Source organism: Pyrgilauda ruficollis, unplaced genomic scaffold, assembly GCF_017590135.1.
Source record: "Pyrgilauda ruficollis isolate IOZ18807 unplaced genomic scaffold, ASM1759013v1 scaffold22, whole genome shotgun sequence".
NCBI classification, from domain to species: domain Eukaryota; kingdom Metazoa; phylum Chordata; class Aves; order Passeriformes; family Passeridae; genus Pyrgilauda; species Pyrgilauda ruficollis.
Window position 1 is genome coordinate 700612 of NW_024521428.1, and position 15138 is coordinate 715749.

The 15138-nt window shown below is 36.8% G+C and overlaps 1 protein-coding gene across 2 annotated transcripts in view; it reads right to left on the bottom strand.

The window, feature by feature from the left end:
* Positions 1–3055: 3055 nt before the first annotated feature.
* The window catches only part of GCC2 (GRIP and coiled-coil domain containing 2), a 31755-nt gene continuing 19672 nt past the window's right edge, over positions 3056–15138 (bottom strand). For both annotated transcript variants that reach the window (XM_041468466.1, XM_041468465.1), the window contains 7 exons: positions 14789–14910; positions 12988–13164; positions 11216–11433; positions 9615–9809; positions 8660–8799; positions 7688–7889; positions 3056–6592 (listed from right to left, as the gene is read on the bottom strand). In XM_041468466.1, coding sequence (XP_041324400.1) covers positions 6522–6592; positions 7688–7889; positions 8660–8799; positions 9615–9809; positions 11216–11433; positions 12988–13164; positions 14789–14910 — 1125 coding nt within the window. In that variant the 3' untranslated portion in view covers positions 3056–6521. The remainder of the gene's footprint in view (positions 6593–7687; positions 7890–8659; positions 8800–9614; positions 9810–11215; positions 11434–12987; positions 13165–14788; positions 14911–15138) is intronic.

Below are 15138 nucleotides of genomic sequence, written 5' to 3' on the forward strand. Positions count from 1 at the left end.
GCCATTATCCCCAGCAGGCAAGTCAGGAAATAGAGACAGAGACTCTGAAATTAAATTCACAAAGGAAGTGTGTGGCAAAACAGGGAATTTGGACTCCATGTATCCAGACCAGCATATTAATCACAAAATTAATGCTTTTTTTTTTTTTTACTCTCATCTCTCCCTTTAAGACCAGAGTAAAATGCAGTTTTAAGTAGGCATATGCTTTTGATGTTCTATTTCCAGACTACTTTACTTTTATGATTTTACCAGAGTTGTATGAAGAGACCAAGAGACCTGAGTAAGTAACTTCTAACTGTGGTATTTGCTCAAGCTTTTGCTTTCTTCATGCAACTGCAGATGGTAGATTCATAGAATGGTTTGGGTTGTAAGGGACCTTAAACATCAGGGACCTTAAACACAGACAGGGATGTCTTGCACTAGACCAGGTTACTCATCCAACCTGGCTTTGAATACTTCAAGGGATGGGACATCCACAGCTTCTCTGGGCAACTGTTCCAGGGCCTCACCACCCTCACAGTAAAGAATTTCTTTCTAATATCCAATCTAAGCCTATTCTGACTCTGAGAGCCTGTTAGCAGAGCAGCCCCATGGTTGTTCACCTTAATATAATCAATGGATTTAAATTGTAAACTGTGTCGGTGTTCATGTCACACCTCCAAAGCTATGAAGCTAAAGCAACAGTGAAGGAAAGTTTGACCATGTAAGTAGGAATAATTTTTGAACATGTGTCTAGCTGAGTATTTCAGCAAAGCTGTTAATGAATTAAGAGGTGAAAAATTATTTAGGTTTCACATTTTTGCTCAACATTATTAACTCCACTAATCAATTGAATAAATAAGTTTTGACCACTATTTGATATCTCTAAAAAACATTGCTATTATTAAAAACAATATGTAGTTTGATCAGAATACTGGAAGACATTTTACCGATCATTCTGACATCCATATAAAAGCAGTCAGATTTCTGCTTCATGCATTTTAGACACAACTAGTTTATTCAGCATCATTTTTTCTTGGAAGAGGGAAGGAGACTGCAAAACCAAGGACATAAATTTTATTGATCAATCTCAAATTTCTGCAAAATTGATCAATAAATGTCCATATTTAGCAGCATAAATTTCTGCTTCATGACAAGATCAGTACTCGTGCAGACACAGTAAAGGCTAAAGAAAAAACTTACGGCAGCACCACAAAACAGGTACTTTAAGAAATAATGACTCTTGGAGTTCATGGTATTACTCTCACGTTTTTTATAGTAAAAGTGTGTAATTTTTCTACTTCAGACTTTTTGTCACTGCAATTCCCATCTTTCCCAGAATGTTACAAAGCCTATCCTTAGCTTTTCTACGTTTTCTGAAAATCCTCTTCCTGCAAGATATCCACTGTCCCCCACCACTGCAATCAACTGGTTTAACCAGTTTCCAAGAGAAAGGCTGGTGGGTAGTCAGGGCAGGGACAGAGAGCTGCCACGTCAACAGCAGGAGCTGTTTAGGGTTTTATACCCACCATCTGCTTTTATCCCCTTGCAGAGGCTGTAGCCCTTGCCCCTGGAGCAGAGGGACCACCCACCTGTCCCCCTGCAAAGGTGGGCAGCTTCACCTGGACTGCTACAGTTGCAGGTTTAAGCCAGTGCTGGGACTAGATGTGAGAGGAGCATTAACTAGTCTGTATAAAGAAGTGGATGCTGAAGCCAAAAATATGCGATTGGCCTTCTCCCTTGGCAAGAGTAATGCTGAGCATCAGCAACTTAACTCCACAAACGGGAGTAATAAAAGTAAAACAGCATTTGTGTAAAAGCCTTTTTCTGAAACTCTATAATGGTTTCTATGCTTTTTATTTTTGAGATGCTCTGCATGCTGCAAAGGGCAAGAGAGCCAAGAGCTAGTATGTACCTCCCCTCAGGAAACAGTCTGAGTGTTCTCAGAACAAGCTTCGATTTTCAGGCAATGAAACAATAAACCCCACTTAAATCCTATGCTCGAACACAGCTGCTATCATGTGTCTATCAATTTAAAACACTTTCAAAGGCTGCTGTGGGAGGACTGGGACTGTGCCCACACCCAAAAGAGAACACTGGTTTTGACACTCATTACATTTACCTTGGATTCTCAAGAAGCCTTTAGGCATTCAACTGACAGTGGAAAAAAAAAATTGCAAATACCAAGGCATGCTGATTTGTTGGAGTAGTAACTGATGTTCATTTCCATACTTGTTTTACTATTCTCAGTCTTCACTATTCAATCCAGCCTGAATCCTCAGAATGAGCCTGAGAAACACAGGACAGGAAGGAAAGGAACGAAACACCTGAATCTAAGATACATCTTCTCATCCTTTCACAACCGTATGATAAATTTTAACCAAATTCATTTAAAAAGTAGTGAGATTATTATTTCCCTTCCCCATAGCATATATAAACTTATGTGAAAGCTGTTAGAAGTTCACTGGCTCTCTTTTTTGACCCTTATAGCCACTTATTATGTCTTCTTTGCACAGCTTATGATCCCATCTCTGACCACATATTTCTGTAATAAGCATGGTCTAAGAAAAATGGCTGGCAAGAAAATAAACACACCAAACTCTTGCTTAAATCAAACCAAGCACCTCTTCATCCACTGAGCATGTAATCTTTGCACTAGGACAATTAAGCATATTAAGAAAAATTATCACAGCCTAGTAGGGAAGAGGTAATTATGGCCATTTCAAAGCTGAGTGCAATTAGAAATGCGTGCTGATTTATAAGGTAGTTAGTACTCAAACACACTAAATGCAATTCTGCTAATAAGGTCATTAGCAGCTTCTGCAACCCTCCTCTCCTTCACATCTAATATTGTCAGATTGCTGGTGACAATCTAGTAATACATTTGAAGCCATTTAAATGAGCTTTTAAATTTTTTTTAAACCCTAGAACAAACCAATTTCTCTTCTGTTCACCCAGAAGAATCCATTGCTGTAGCTGCCTTCCAAGGTAGAGGCTCTGGATACTACACCAGATCCATAAAATCTCTTCAATACAATGGTAGACACAGGCATTCATGGAAAAAAAGGTCACTCTGTTGCATAAAGGTGAATTTTATTGATGTGATGGCCACATGAAAAGGCCACCAGAAACATATTTCCAAACAAAATACTTATCTATCAGACTAGCAATTCTGAAATTACTACAACAAATATATTTTTATCTCTTCATACATTTGGTTTCTCAGCTTGTGAGTGATGACTGGTATTTGCAAGGCTTCTAAGGGGATATTTTCACAGTACCAACAATAGTAGAACTAGCAGGTAGTTTAGGAAGTATTGGTGCACTGGGTGAAGCTAAGGCATAAGCCAAATGAAGCATATATGTTTAAACTGGCTTCAAAGTCACTTAGTACAAAGTAAGGAGAATTTTTAGGCATTCCTCCACAATTTCATAATATATCATCTCTTATCACAACAAATAGATGGAGGGAGATGGACGAAGGAGGATTTAAATTTAGAAAATAATATAACCGTGTATCCTCACAGTTCTACTTTGGGGAAGGAGGGTCATGAAAGAAAAAAAGCAACCTTACTCTCCTGTGTATAACTTCTAACATGGTTCCCTTTGGCCATCCTGAACCCTGGATTCAACTGGCCGTATCTATACAACAGCCTGACAAGTTCTGATCTTCCTGTCTTTCAGCTGGAGCACTTTTGCTTGCACAGGTGAGTCTCCCTTCTGGGTAAAGGGAAAATGAAAGACAGATAACCCATTTCTAAGTCAGCATTAGATAGCTGAAAATTCAGCCACGGTGCAGGTTTGGGAACACTGAATCACTCCCATTTTTGCTTTTTACTTAATATATAATCTGTATAGTGACAGCAGAATTACTATTATTATCATTATTATTATTATTATTGCTTCCTTATGTGAAGCATTCTAATAGATGTGACACTGTAAAGAAAACAAAAAGAACCAGAAAGCAAAGTCAGCATAGTGCTCTTCCAAAAAAGAGCACCACAGTATAACAAGAAGTAGCAGTACTAGTTAAAACCTTAAACTGCTTTTTGAAAGCAAATCACAGCTACAATGCTGTACATTAAAATGCAAATACATGACATATAAAAAGTTCTCTATGCAAAATAATCCTGTTTCCAGTTCATGTTCTTCTATGCCATTCGCTCAAGTGTCTGTTAAACTTTATTTTCTTATAGTCAGTTTATTGCCACATAGGTAAGTTCTGGCAATCTTAACAACAGAAAACAGTTTAGTAACAGTTATTAAAATATTTTTACATTAAGATCTCTATCTTTCATTGTAAAAAAAATATATTAATGCAAGTTGTTCACTCCATTCATAAGTACGTTACTCAAGTTTTACTAAAAACAGTGAGCATGCAACTCAGACTTGAAAGAAGTCAATAAGCAACTGGTATTTCATACAGCCAGTGATATATGTTACTTGCACACCTTTATTCACAGCTTACAATGTTCAATAATTTACAGTTCTGAAATATGTGCATTTTAAGAGGAACTTGTCACAGCTCTTAAGCAATAGCGGAAATCAGGTCAGCAGCAAACAGTGTGATCTAAGTGAGACAAAGACATACCCTTCTACTCATGTGCTTCCGTTGTTAAAATCACAGCAGGATGACTAGCACTTATTTTTATATGTTTCAAATCTCTCCTATTGCTGTTTTGGCATTCTTCTGAATAACATTAACCAAATCCAGCTGAATAAGGAGTTGGAATCCAGCATCTGAGATCTGGTCCAAATCATTCCAAAGGCAAATGCAAGAAAGTCTAAACATAGCCTTCTGTTTGCTACCTACAGACACCTAAAAGACTTGTCCCTCACACTACTGTTGATCAGTTCTGTGTTCTGAAAGTTCCCAGAGGATGTTTTCCCCAGTAGCACAAACCATAAAGGTTCCAGTTAAAATATATATTGGAGGGGAAGAAAATAGAAGTGCCTAAGACAGTGAAAAGGAATTAAAATACCGAAATAAAGCCTGCTGGCTTTGTTGATTATGTACTGAAATAGATACAACAAGCAAAAAATTAAACCAAAGGCAAACCTACAGAATAGTTTATTCTCAATATGTTGCCATTCTGCTGTTCATATGTTCAGATTAATCTCAGCCTGAAATAAGGCAATATTAAAGGAAAAGCATAATTTCTTCAGAGCTAAGGTAGATAGGAAAGGAAGAACCCTATTTAGTATCTGTATGGGTACCAGGGAAAGACTCTCTGTAAAACAACATATGAAAATATGAGTGAAAAAGACAGAAGGACTCTGGTTTAAACATAAGCAGGATTCAAACACATGCGTATGCTTTTTAAAACCTTCCAAATAAATTAAGATGGTGAAAGGCATTATGGACTGTATAAGGGAGAAGACAACTGAAGGTAAAAAGAGGTGCTGTGTTGATAATAGAAGAAGAGACGGTAGAAATTTATTTTTCTTGGGAAAAACCTATAACATTCTGTTGAGTAACCTGGAACAGAGACCATCTCATCTGTGCAAATATCTGCGCAAACAATGTACACACACACACACAGGTAATGGAGAGAATAAGATCTTCACTCATTAGAACATTTAAATTGCATCTATTGATAAAAGCTTCATTCCTTTCTCTCAGAAGTTAATGTTAGGAGTCTGACCTGTGGGCTCAGATTCATTCTTTAGTGTCTTCACTATGACTAAGTCAGTACGAGCAGTCTTGTCATCCAATTAGAGACATTGTTACAGTAATGGAACATTTCTTCCTGGTCTTTTCCACAAACTTCCAACCTCAGATTAAAAAGCCCTAGTTTAAGCTCTTTCTCACAAAGCTCCTCAACTCACTTAGGACCTCTGAGTCTTGGAGTACTATCCTAAGGCTTCCATAGATGCCGTTAATCTCTACTACAGTACCATGCCCAGGTGTGACAAGCACTGCATTTCATACAGATTTGCACCCTCTACATTTTGTGAACTGTTGCCTTCATGTTTTGCAAAAGCAAAATAATTTAAGAAAGACAACAACTTTAAAGCAGAAAATGCCCTTTCTGTTTCTTAATTATCTTAATTATTGTAGCCATCACAAGAGAGGAAATAATTTTAAATTTCTTAAATGTGCAGAGAGTAGCACTAACCATATAGATTAGCTAGCTGACAGTGATATGTGAAAGCAACTGTAAACACTTTTAAATGCTTAAAATCTAAACTCTAGTTATTCCAGTTAATATAAGCTCAAACTTTTAAACTGATATCAAAAGAGTTATCACAGGTTGACAAATTCTGTTTCCAAGCTATTTGCAATGAATTTTTCACTTCTCATAGTTCTTATTATGAGCTTTAACATTTACAAGAAAAATAGTTCACTGCTGCCAGAGCATAACATAAGACCATCTTTCAGAGCTACTGCAGGCTTCTTTCTTGGTGGAGCCTTAAAAGTTGAAAAAAACCCACAAAAATAAAACCCTGTAGTTCAACACTACAACACCAACAGATCTACAGTAAGATTTCTCAGTTTTGCAGTTGTGGAATGTTTTCAAAGATTCAGTGTTTCCACTGTTTTATCGAAGTCCTGACCAGCTGTGGAGGTACGAAGCCCACCCAGAAGGCCGTGAGGTACTCTCTTCTTCACCTGAAGGAGGAAGAAAACCAGACTTTATATTATGTTAGACATTTATTATGTTAGACAGTGCATTGTTTGGTTACATATCCTTGCCCCCATTCCTTGCCTTCATCCTTTTTCAAATGCTCCCTCAAGCTTAGTGAGAAAGGAATTCACTCTTGGGCTGACATAGACATGGATTGTACCACCAAGTCCACTTTACTTTGGGTACTTAAGAATGACTGAAAAAGGTAGTTTATCAACATCCTCCAGAAAAATCCAATCAGTCTTCATTAGAGGGCCAGAACAACATCAACATGCTATGAACTTAACTTACATCTTATTTTTCCAAATGCACAGCCTATCATGGAATGCAATACTTGAACACTTCCCTTTTTAATGTGCTTTTGTTCATAAGTTTTAAGTTCTGATATGTACATGTGTTGCTTACTGTTTATATTAATTCTAAGATAAAGTATATTTCAGTTGCTAATGAAGTACAAGAAGCTACAGTAACTACCATTGAGAAGTGACAAACAATACCTTAAAAGCATTTAAGGGAACAAATGCTGAGAGTATTTGAAGCAGAAACAGAACATTATTGTACACAGAAATCCAGTGCTTATTTTTTGCAAATGCCCAACTCTTTTTATGTCCTTCCCCAGTTACTTTATTTCTTCAATGAAGAGTGTATTTAAGATATCTTTAAATGTATTATATTGAAACTAATATTACATTTGCAGTACTGTCTTGAGAGAACCACTTTAGCTATCTGTCTAGAACATCTGCCAAGAAAATAATTCAATGATATAAACATCTATTTTGACAAAATTTTTAAACTCTACTCAAAACATGAACACATTAAATTTTTCAACTTACCACTGTCTTCCTAAAATGTGAATGTTTCAGTAGAAATTATATTTTATGTCAATTTTATGGTATTTTTTCTGTTTATTGAAAACTGTATAGTAACTTCCTAACAAAGAAAATGGTTTTCTGACTAGTTCATTGGCATTATGATACTAAGTTTTGTTTTTTCTCAAAGGTCTACACAACAGCACAGAACTATCCTTTTCCTTTTTCACTTTTTCTCTTTTTTGTGACAATATTTTGAACACCACCTACCTTGGGCAATTGCTACCAGCTTCCCCTTCTCTTCAGGGCTGAGTTGCAACATGGTGTCTATTACTGGGAGCAGCCGTTCCTTCTCACTTCCTGATTTCAGAAATATGAACTGCAATAGAACGTTCTTCAAGTATTCTAGATTAGCCACAGACTTTTCTCTCTCTTGATTTCTTTCCAATCTTCTTATTTCATTCTTAAGAAGCTGCAGATGAGGAAAAAAATACGTAATACTGCTTGCCTCACTTAATGAGTAATTGAACAAAGGTCTTTTGAAGAGCTAAAAAATGAATTATGCAGCTTGCTTCAAAAAGAATCATGCATGTTTAGCAACATATTCAGGACAAAAATTCAGTGAAAATTAAATATGTGATAATGTTGTAAGAAGTAACTTATTGACTAAAAATGCCCTTTTTGGATAAAATTTGTGCAGTATAGAGATACAGTATCAGTGATATAAGAGTAGTAACAGTGGAACAGTTAAGTAACTCAGAAATCTGATGACATTAATTTAAAAGTATTTTACAAAAGAAAGCATAGTACATTTAGAAATGTCTTCAGAAAGCCCACTGATACATTAGTTCATGTGTCTTCTTTTAACTTAAGACAGCTAAAACAGGCTACAGAAAGAGAAACCAGACAATGCTTCCCTTGGGATTTACTGCTTTTATCTAAGTGAAATCTCTTTACTAAACATCAAACTTCCCAACTCCTGAAGTTTTTTTTGTAGAAGCTTTTACTCCTACACTCCTCTCTCCCTTCCCCTCAGCCAACCAGAAACTGTGGTGGAAAAAACCCCAAAAAACTGAAGTATACTCTGGAAGCACTAATTAGACCTGTGGAATAAAAGCCCCTCCCAAATTAAGTTTGACATCATCAATATTTTATAGACTGGGATTTTCTGAAAGATATTTGGTCTAAGAAACAGACCATGGAAATTAGAGCTGTCCTCACATCTATTGTGTGTCTGCTAACCTTTATTTGTTCCATTAGGATTGCATTGGTTGCTTCTGATTCACGAAGTAATTCATTCAAGTGATCAGCGCTCTTAGTTGTTGTGTTTAGTTTCTGAATCAGTTCATCCTTGGTGAGATCTGCTTGCCACTGAGATGGTTCTGCAATTAATTGGAAAAGAAAACTAAGAGAAGGAAAAAGCACTTGCATCTATTTCATACTAACTTAACATCAGGGCTTGACTAATGTAGTTTCTCATGAACAGAATTCATGGGAAGTGAGAGTGCAGAGTTAACAGGCATCAATGCTGCTGCTGCATGCTTATTTTCTGATCTATTTCTGTTTATATATTAGAAGGTGGCTGGCAAAATAGTTCTAGAGTACCTCAAGATACCTGGTTTTAATTTATTCCTTGTTTCCTACCCATAAATGGAGATTTTCAACATTTATCCATGAAGTGTTCAGTAGACTTTGAAAACAGGATTATATGCTACCATGTATTTTTCTGGTTTTTGGGGACTCCTAAAACATTCTTTTTCATGCTGGATTTCACTTTCCTAGAAAAAAAAACTTATGAATAAAGTACTGTTCTAATAAGCCTCATTAAGATAAACAGAAATTTTATCCTTTTACTAACAGGGTTAAATCAGCACTTAACTGTCCCTAGTAGAGACTTATCCAGAATACAAAAATTTCTGTAACTATTCACTGACTTGCTCACCTGGTCTTTTCCCTTTAAAAGCTGAGAAATATGACATCTTTAAATCACTAAAACCTGTAGAAATGTCCTACTGTAAGTCCTTATTCAATGACAAAACTCCTACAAAAGTTCAGGACAGTGTAAACTCAGTGGCACTTGACTAGACTTGTGTCTTGCACCTAAAAGCATGAAAACACAATGCTCTAAAATATTTTGAGGGCATGAACTTCTGCAACCTATGTAGGCAAGCACTTCTGAAAGCCACGCCCTACCTACCAGGCTTTGCTTCTGGTGAGTTCAGCAGTTGCTCCAAGGATTGAACATAGGTGCTGGCTGAGGACACAGACTCCGTGTCTGTTGTTTCCATACCTTCTCCCTCCTCCCTAGCCACAGAGTGCACATCGAGCACAGGAAGGTCAGTGCTCCGCCGCTCTCTCAAGCTCTTCGTTGCCGGATTTGAAACAGCTGGACCTGGAAGATACTTACTGATGTTCATAGCAGAATGAAATTGGGCTATTTCCTAGGTGTGACTGCCAGGGATCGAGAGTGGTACATAAAATAGCCTTCAAAATGCCGGGGAAGGTGAAGCCAAAAGAAAAAGCCAGATATGCATGTAACGTTTATAATACTAAAATACTGTCTTTCACCTCCAAATGGCCATTCCAGTCAAAGTCTGGTTCTAAACCCAAACTTGACTGGCAATTTTTATTTCAGTTACAATGAAACCTTCATGCACATCTCCCTGAATATGTGTTTTAGTTATGGTAAGAGTAACAAATACCTTAAATGCAAAACAATTTGCTTTTGTTTCAACCAGTCCTGTGGGAGGTGTAAATTCTTCTGTTTTATTACTGTGTGTATGACCCTTCTACTTCAATAATAACAGAGCAATTTAAACTGCTACTGCTGCTCGGCAAATGTCCAACTACATCCTGATTAGTAACTTTACAGTTACAAAAATAGCACTTGAGATTGAAGACAGTAAAATCTTAAACTGAAAGAAGGATCAAACAGCAAGTATAATAAACAGCATGTATACAACTAACATTCTTAAAACAGTTTCCAATACACTTTTCTTTAGTTTTACGCTTCATACTTGAGATAGATGTCCAGCATGCTCCAAAACCTGAGACAACATGATAAGAAAAACAAGTATTTTCAAAGTAATTTCCCTCCATCTGTCTGATACTGCAGAATAAGTATCAGTGGTGCAGATTCTAGAACAAAATAGTTCCAGCTGGAAGTGACCTACAACAAGTATCTAGTCCAACTGCCTGACCACATCAAAAGTTAAAACATTATCAAGGGCATTGTCAAAATGCCTCTGTTTCGGCCATCAATCACTTCAATGGGAAGCCTTTCCAGAGCATGACCACCCTCTCAGTAAGAAAATGCTTCCTAATGTCCAGTCTGAACCTCCCCATGGCAGCTCTGAACCAATCCCACGTCCTATTACTGAATACCAGGGAGAAGAGCTCAGCACTTCCCTCCTCACTTCCCCCACTCAGGAATCTCTAAAGCAGCCATGAGGTTGCCCTCAGACTGCTTTCCTCCAAACCAGACCAACTCAGAATCCTCAGCTGCTCCTCATAGGACAATCCTTCCTGCCCTTCCACCACCTTTGCTGCCCTCCTCTGCATGTACTCCCGAGGAATATATTCCTAAGGACCTTAGGATTGTGAAGCAACAGTAAATAACAACAAAGATGCATTCCTGACTTGGTATCTGTGGACTGATACACCACATTGCAGATTTCCCAGAAAAAGTTGCTGGTGGATTTTACAGAATCAAACACTGTAAGCACATTTTAGTTTCAGACTGAGGTACACAAATTGGTAACTAACCCATGAAAACCTGGTATTCTGCCTGGAAGTTACCTCTAATGCTTGGTTCACTCTTGAGTTGGAAGAGCTGAGCTTCTACTCTGGAGAGTTGCTGCTGAAGTGTCTCTACTGTCTTCCTGTGCTCTTCTTGCAGGTTCCTGACCTGATCTCTGAAGCTGTTCCGGAGAGCTTCATTCTGGGCTGTCAGCTGACCCAGCGCCTGGGCGTGCTCTGTTTTGATGACCATATTCTCAGACTGTATTGTGCAGAGTCTGAAAACAGTGCATGTACAAACAGTAAGACACAAGCAGCAAAACTCTCTAAGTTTTACATTTCAAAATTTTTACAGTTTGAGGCAGTTTTCAATTTTCATGTGTATGATTATCTCAGAACGACTATGTGTACAACTTTTTTTCATTTAAAGTCCTCTTTTTACAGGGAAAATCTGAGACTGAAAAAGCTACACATTACTTATTATATGAATGCACTGTGCTATATAAACTCGAATTCTATTCCAGAACAAAAAATTCAGACATCTTTGGGAAATAATGAAAGACTTAAGAGACACTGTGGTCTAAACATTCTTAAATTTTAAAACTGCATCATGACTATTTATAGTATCATACAGGGCATGTCACTTATACTCCACCTTCTCTAACATTTATTTACCAAGAACTTACTTGGGACTTCTATAAACACAGGTTTCTAAGATGGTAAGTTTAATTTTTTTAAACCTCAACTTTCAGTGCAGAAGAGTGTAGTAGTTAGCAAGAAAAATGTCAGTAACTCATCAGTTGAACTTGGTTTGGAGGTACTCCAGAAGCACACCAAAACTGTCACAAGCAATTAAATAAATTAAATAAATAATTATATATAATACTGACATGATATATACTAATATAATAAATAAAGTCACAAGCAATTAAACAAATGCATTTATGCAAAAACTAAGCCCAGGACTTACCCTTATAAGCATACAGACTTAAACAGAGCCAGAGCAGAAACGACCAGTGTTTAGGTATAAAGGGAACCCATTGTGAAATTGGTTGTTTCCAGAAAAATGCAGAACATAATTTGGTTGACTACAGTGAATCATTATGTAGCTATCAGGAACAGACAAAACTGTACAAAGACAGTGACAAGAAGTCAACAGTTCCTAATATCCATCAGTAATTTCTAATTAATACTTCATGTGAATATCTCTGTACCATAAATGGAGAAGAAAAGACAATGATAGACTCTTTGTGTGGAGCTCACGTATTAGGTACTCATGTGATTTTATAAGGAATGATACCGATTAATACAGATTCCATTCATTTTGAAAGAAAAATAAGGCAAATTAAGCTCTGGCAAGCACAAACAAAATAGAGTACTTTCTGTAACAAAGGTGTTTCGTGGACAAGAACTGGGTATTTTGTCAGTGAACTTGTTTGCTTTCCATATAATTATCTTATTTTTTTTAACAGGAAACATCCATAAAATTTAGTAGAGTGGTACAACATAAATGTGGTGCTAGGCAAGGCATTATACTTAAAAATAGTCAGTGTTAACTGACTATTAACATTAAAAAATGTTAATTTTTAGATCTGATAGTTAAGAGGTAGAAGGTTTGCAGTAATCTCAAATTCCCCTATCAGCTGCTATTTCACTGTCATTGTGGAAGCTTCTGATGGCTTGTGAAAAATAGTAAACAATCCTTTTAAAATTCCTTAACCTTCTCAACAACATGCCTATTTTTTGCAAGTACATGTACAGGCTTCTACATGTTAAGATCTTAAAATTCAAACAAAATAAAATATCCCTATCTTTTTATCAGCAGACCATACTTTTCACGGAGTTCTGCTTCTTTTGCAACAGTCTCTTGCAGCATCTTATTGTGTCTTTCCAGCAGGGTGTCGTGTTCAGACTGCAATGCCTGGAGTTCAGATGCATTCATCTGTGAATTATGCTGAGCATCTTGCAGCTTAACTTTAAGTTGATCTATCACCATTTCCAGCTGTTCCCTGCACGTGGAAGCAAAAGGAATGCACAACATGCATTTAAAATAATTACATTATTTCAGAACCTATACGATATCCACAACATTTTGGATAGTTCATCCAATTTGTGCACTTATTAATAAATCAACACAACACTAAGACCAAAATAATTTCAGAATGTGGCTACAGCAGAAACAATCAGATTTTTTTCAACATAGATTCAAATAGGTTTGCCACATGCCATCTGAACTGCTTGGAATGTAACTACTGGGGTAGGAATCATGACTGATAGCACCTTCTACTTCAGGGAGGGACAAGACAGAAGGAAAATAATAGATGGGAATCAGATGGGAGAAAAAATTTCTTCTTAAAAGTGGTGAGGGTTTTTTTTCATTTGTTTCATTTGTTTGAACATCAGTTCAATCAGACCAAATACAGGGGACAAATGGTTAGAGTAGATTTTGAGCAAATTACTAGAAAGCAACATCAAATCCATAACAGACAAACTCAGTTGGTAAGAAACAATTCAAAATCAGAAATACCAGGAAGAAAAAAAATCTTAAGTCACACGCATTCTTTTTTTACTTATTTCTGTGTTTATAGATGCAGACACCTCCATTATCTCATGAACTGTGTATCTCACTAATCCTTAGAGTTGATACGTGTAAATAATTTCTTTGGGAACCATTTGTCATCTATTTATTGCTTATCCAATTTGTTTCCAAGATGGTTCTCTCTCAAAAAAAAAAAACAAAAAAACAAAAAAACAAACAAACAAACAAAAAAAAACCCCAAAAACAAAACAAAAAAAAACTATACCAGAACTTCTTAAAATTCTGCAAATAAGAGAGTCAAAGAAATGCAGCTCTTAGTTTGTCTGCTTCAAAAGCAAGAACGTTTCAAAAACCCCAAACCAGCCCCGAAGCCAAGCCCTCCAAGAAGGCGCAAGTCGCCCTCTGGTGGATGTTTGGCCGCCATTGCCGGCACCGACTGAGGGTCTGGGGCAGAAACGAATCCTGGCATTCCACACAAAAACGCCCAGTCTGTCACCAAGGGCAGCCACCAATGACTAATAAAAATAACCTGCACAAACTGATTGACTTTTGCAGTGAGTTGAGACATTTTCTGAAGTGAATATGAATTCACCTGGCTTATGACTGTACTAAAAGGATTTTCAGGGAACTTTTGGTAGTGTAACTCTTTCCTTCCTTCCCTCATATGATACAACAGACAGGATTTCATAAATATGCAGTAACTGATGACTGAATTGCCATCCAGAGCTTTACCTACACTTAACCACTCACTCCTGAAAAAGTTCAAAAGTGAGCTCAGCTGAACTGAACCAATCTGCTCTTTTCCTCTTAGCTGCAAATAGCACTTGGCTACTTCACATCAGAGAAAATGTCAAATCTACACAGAATGGGCAAGCTAATTTCTACTCATGAGAGTTATAAAAAACTTTCTAAGACCTTACTTCTCCTTCCAACTGTAACAATAGGTGATCTATACAAAAACAGTGGTTAAAAAGACAAATCCAGCTATTAGAAACTAATATAGCACCATGACAGTTGGAACTGATAATATTTATTCTGTTCAGCTAGGCAGCACCACAGTCAAATTACAGATCAAGTGAAAATGTTAGTTTTACCTTTCTTGTTTGGCTCCTTCAGATTCTGTCCGAGCAGTAGATTTATTCTTTTGCTGTTTTAGAACATTATGAACACGGACTTTGTAGCTCTCAAATTCAGATGTAACAGATGCTTGTTCAGCCTATCACACAGAAAAGAAACCTGTAAGTTATACTGTTGCTCCCTTATTTCTCTATAATGAAATGCATCTTACACTGAAAAAAAATTAAAACCACCTGCTGCATTTCCTTCTTTAAAATAGATAATTAAAACAGTGACCACCATAACAATGTTTCTTTAGATTTTAACTAAGTATCACATAATGCGAAACCTGAGACACTGATTTTCAACATACCAGTATTAAAGAAAA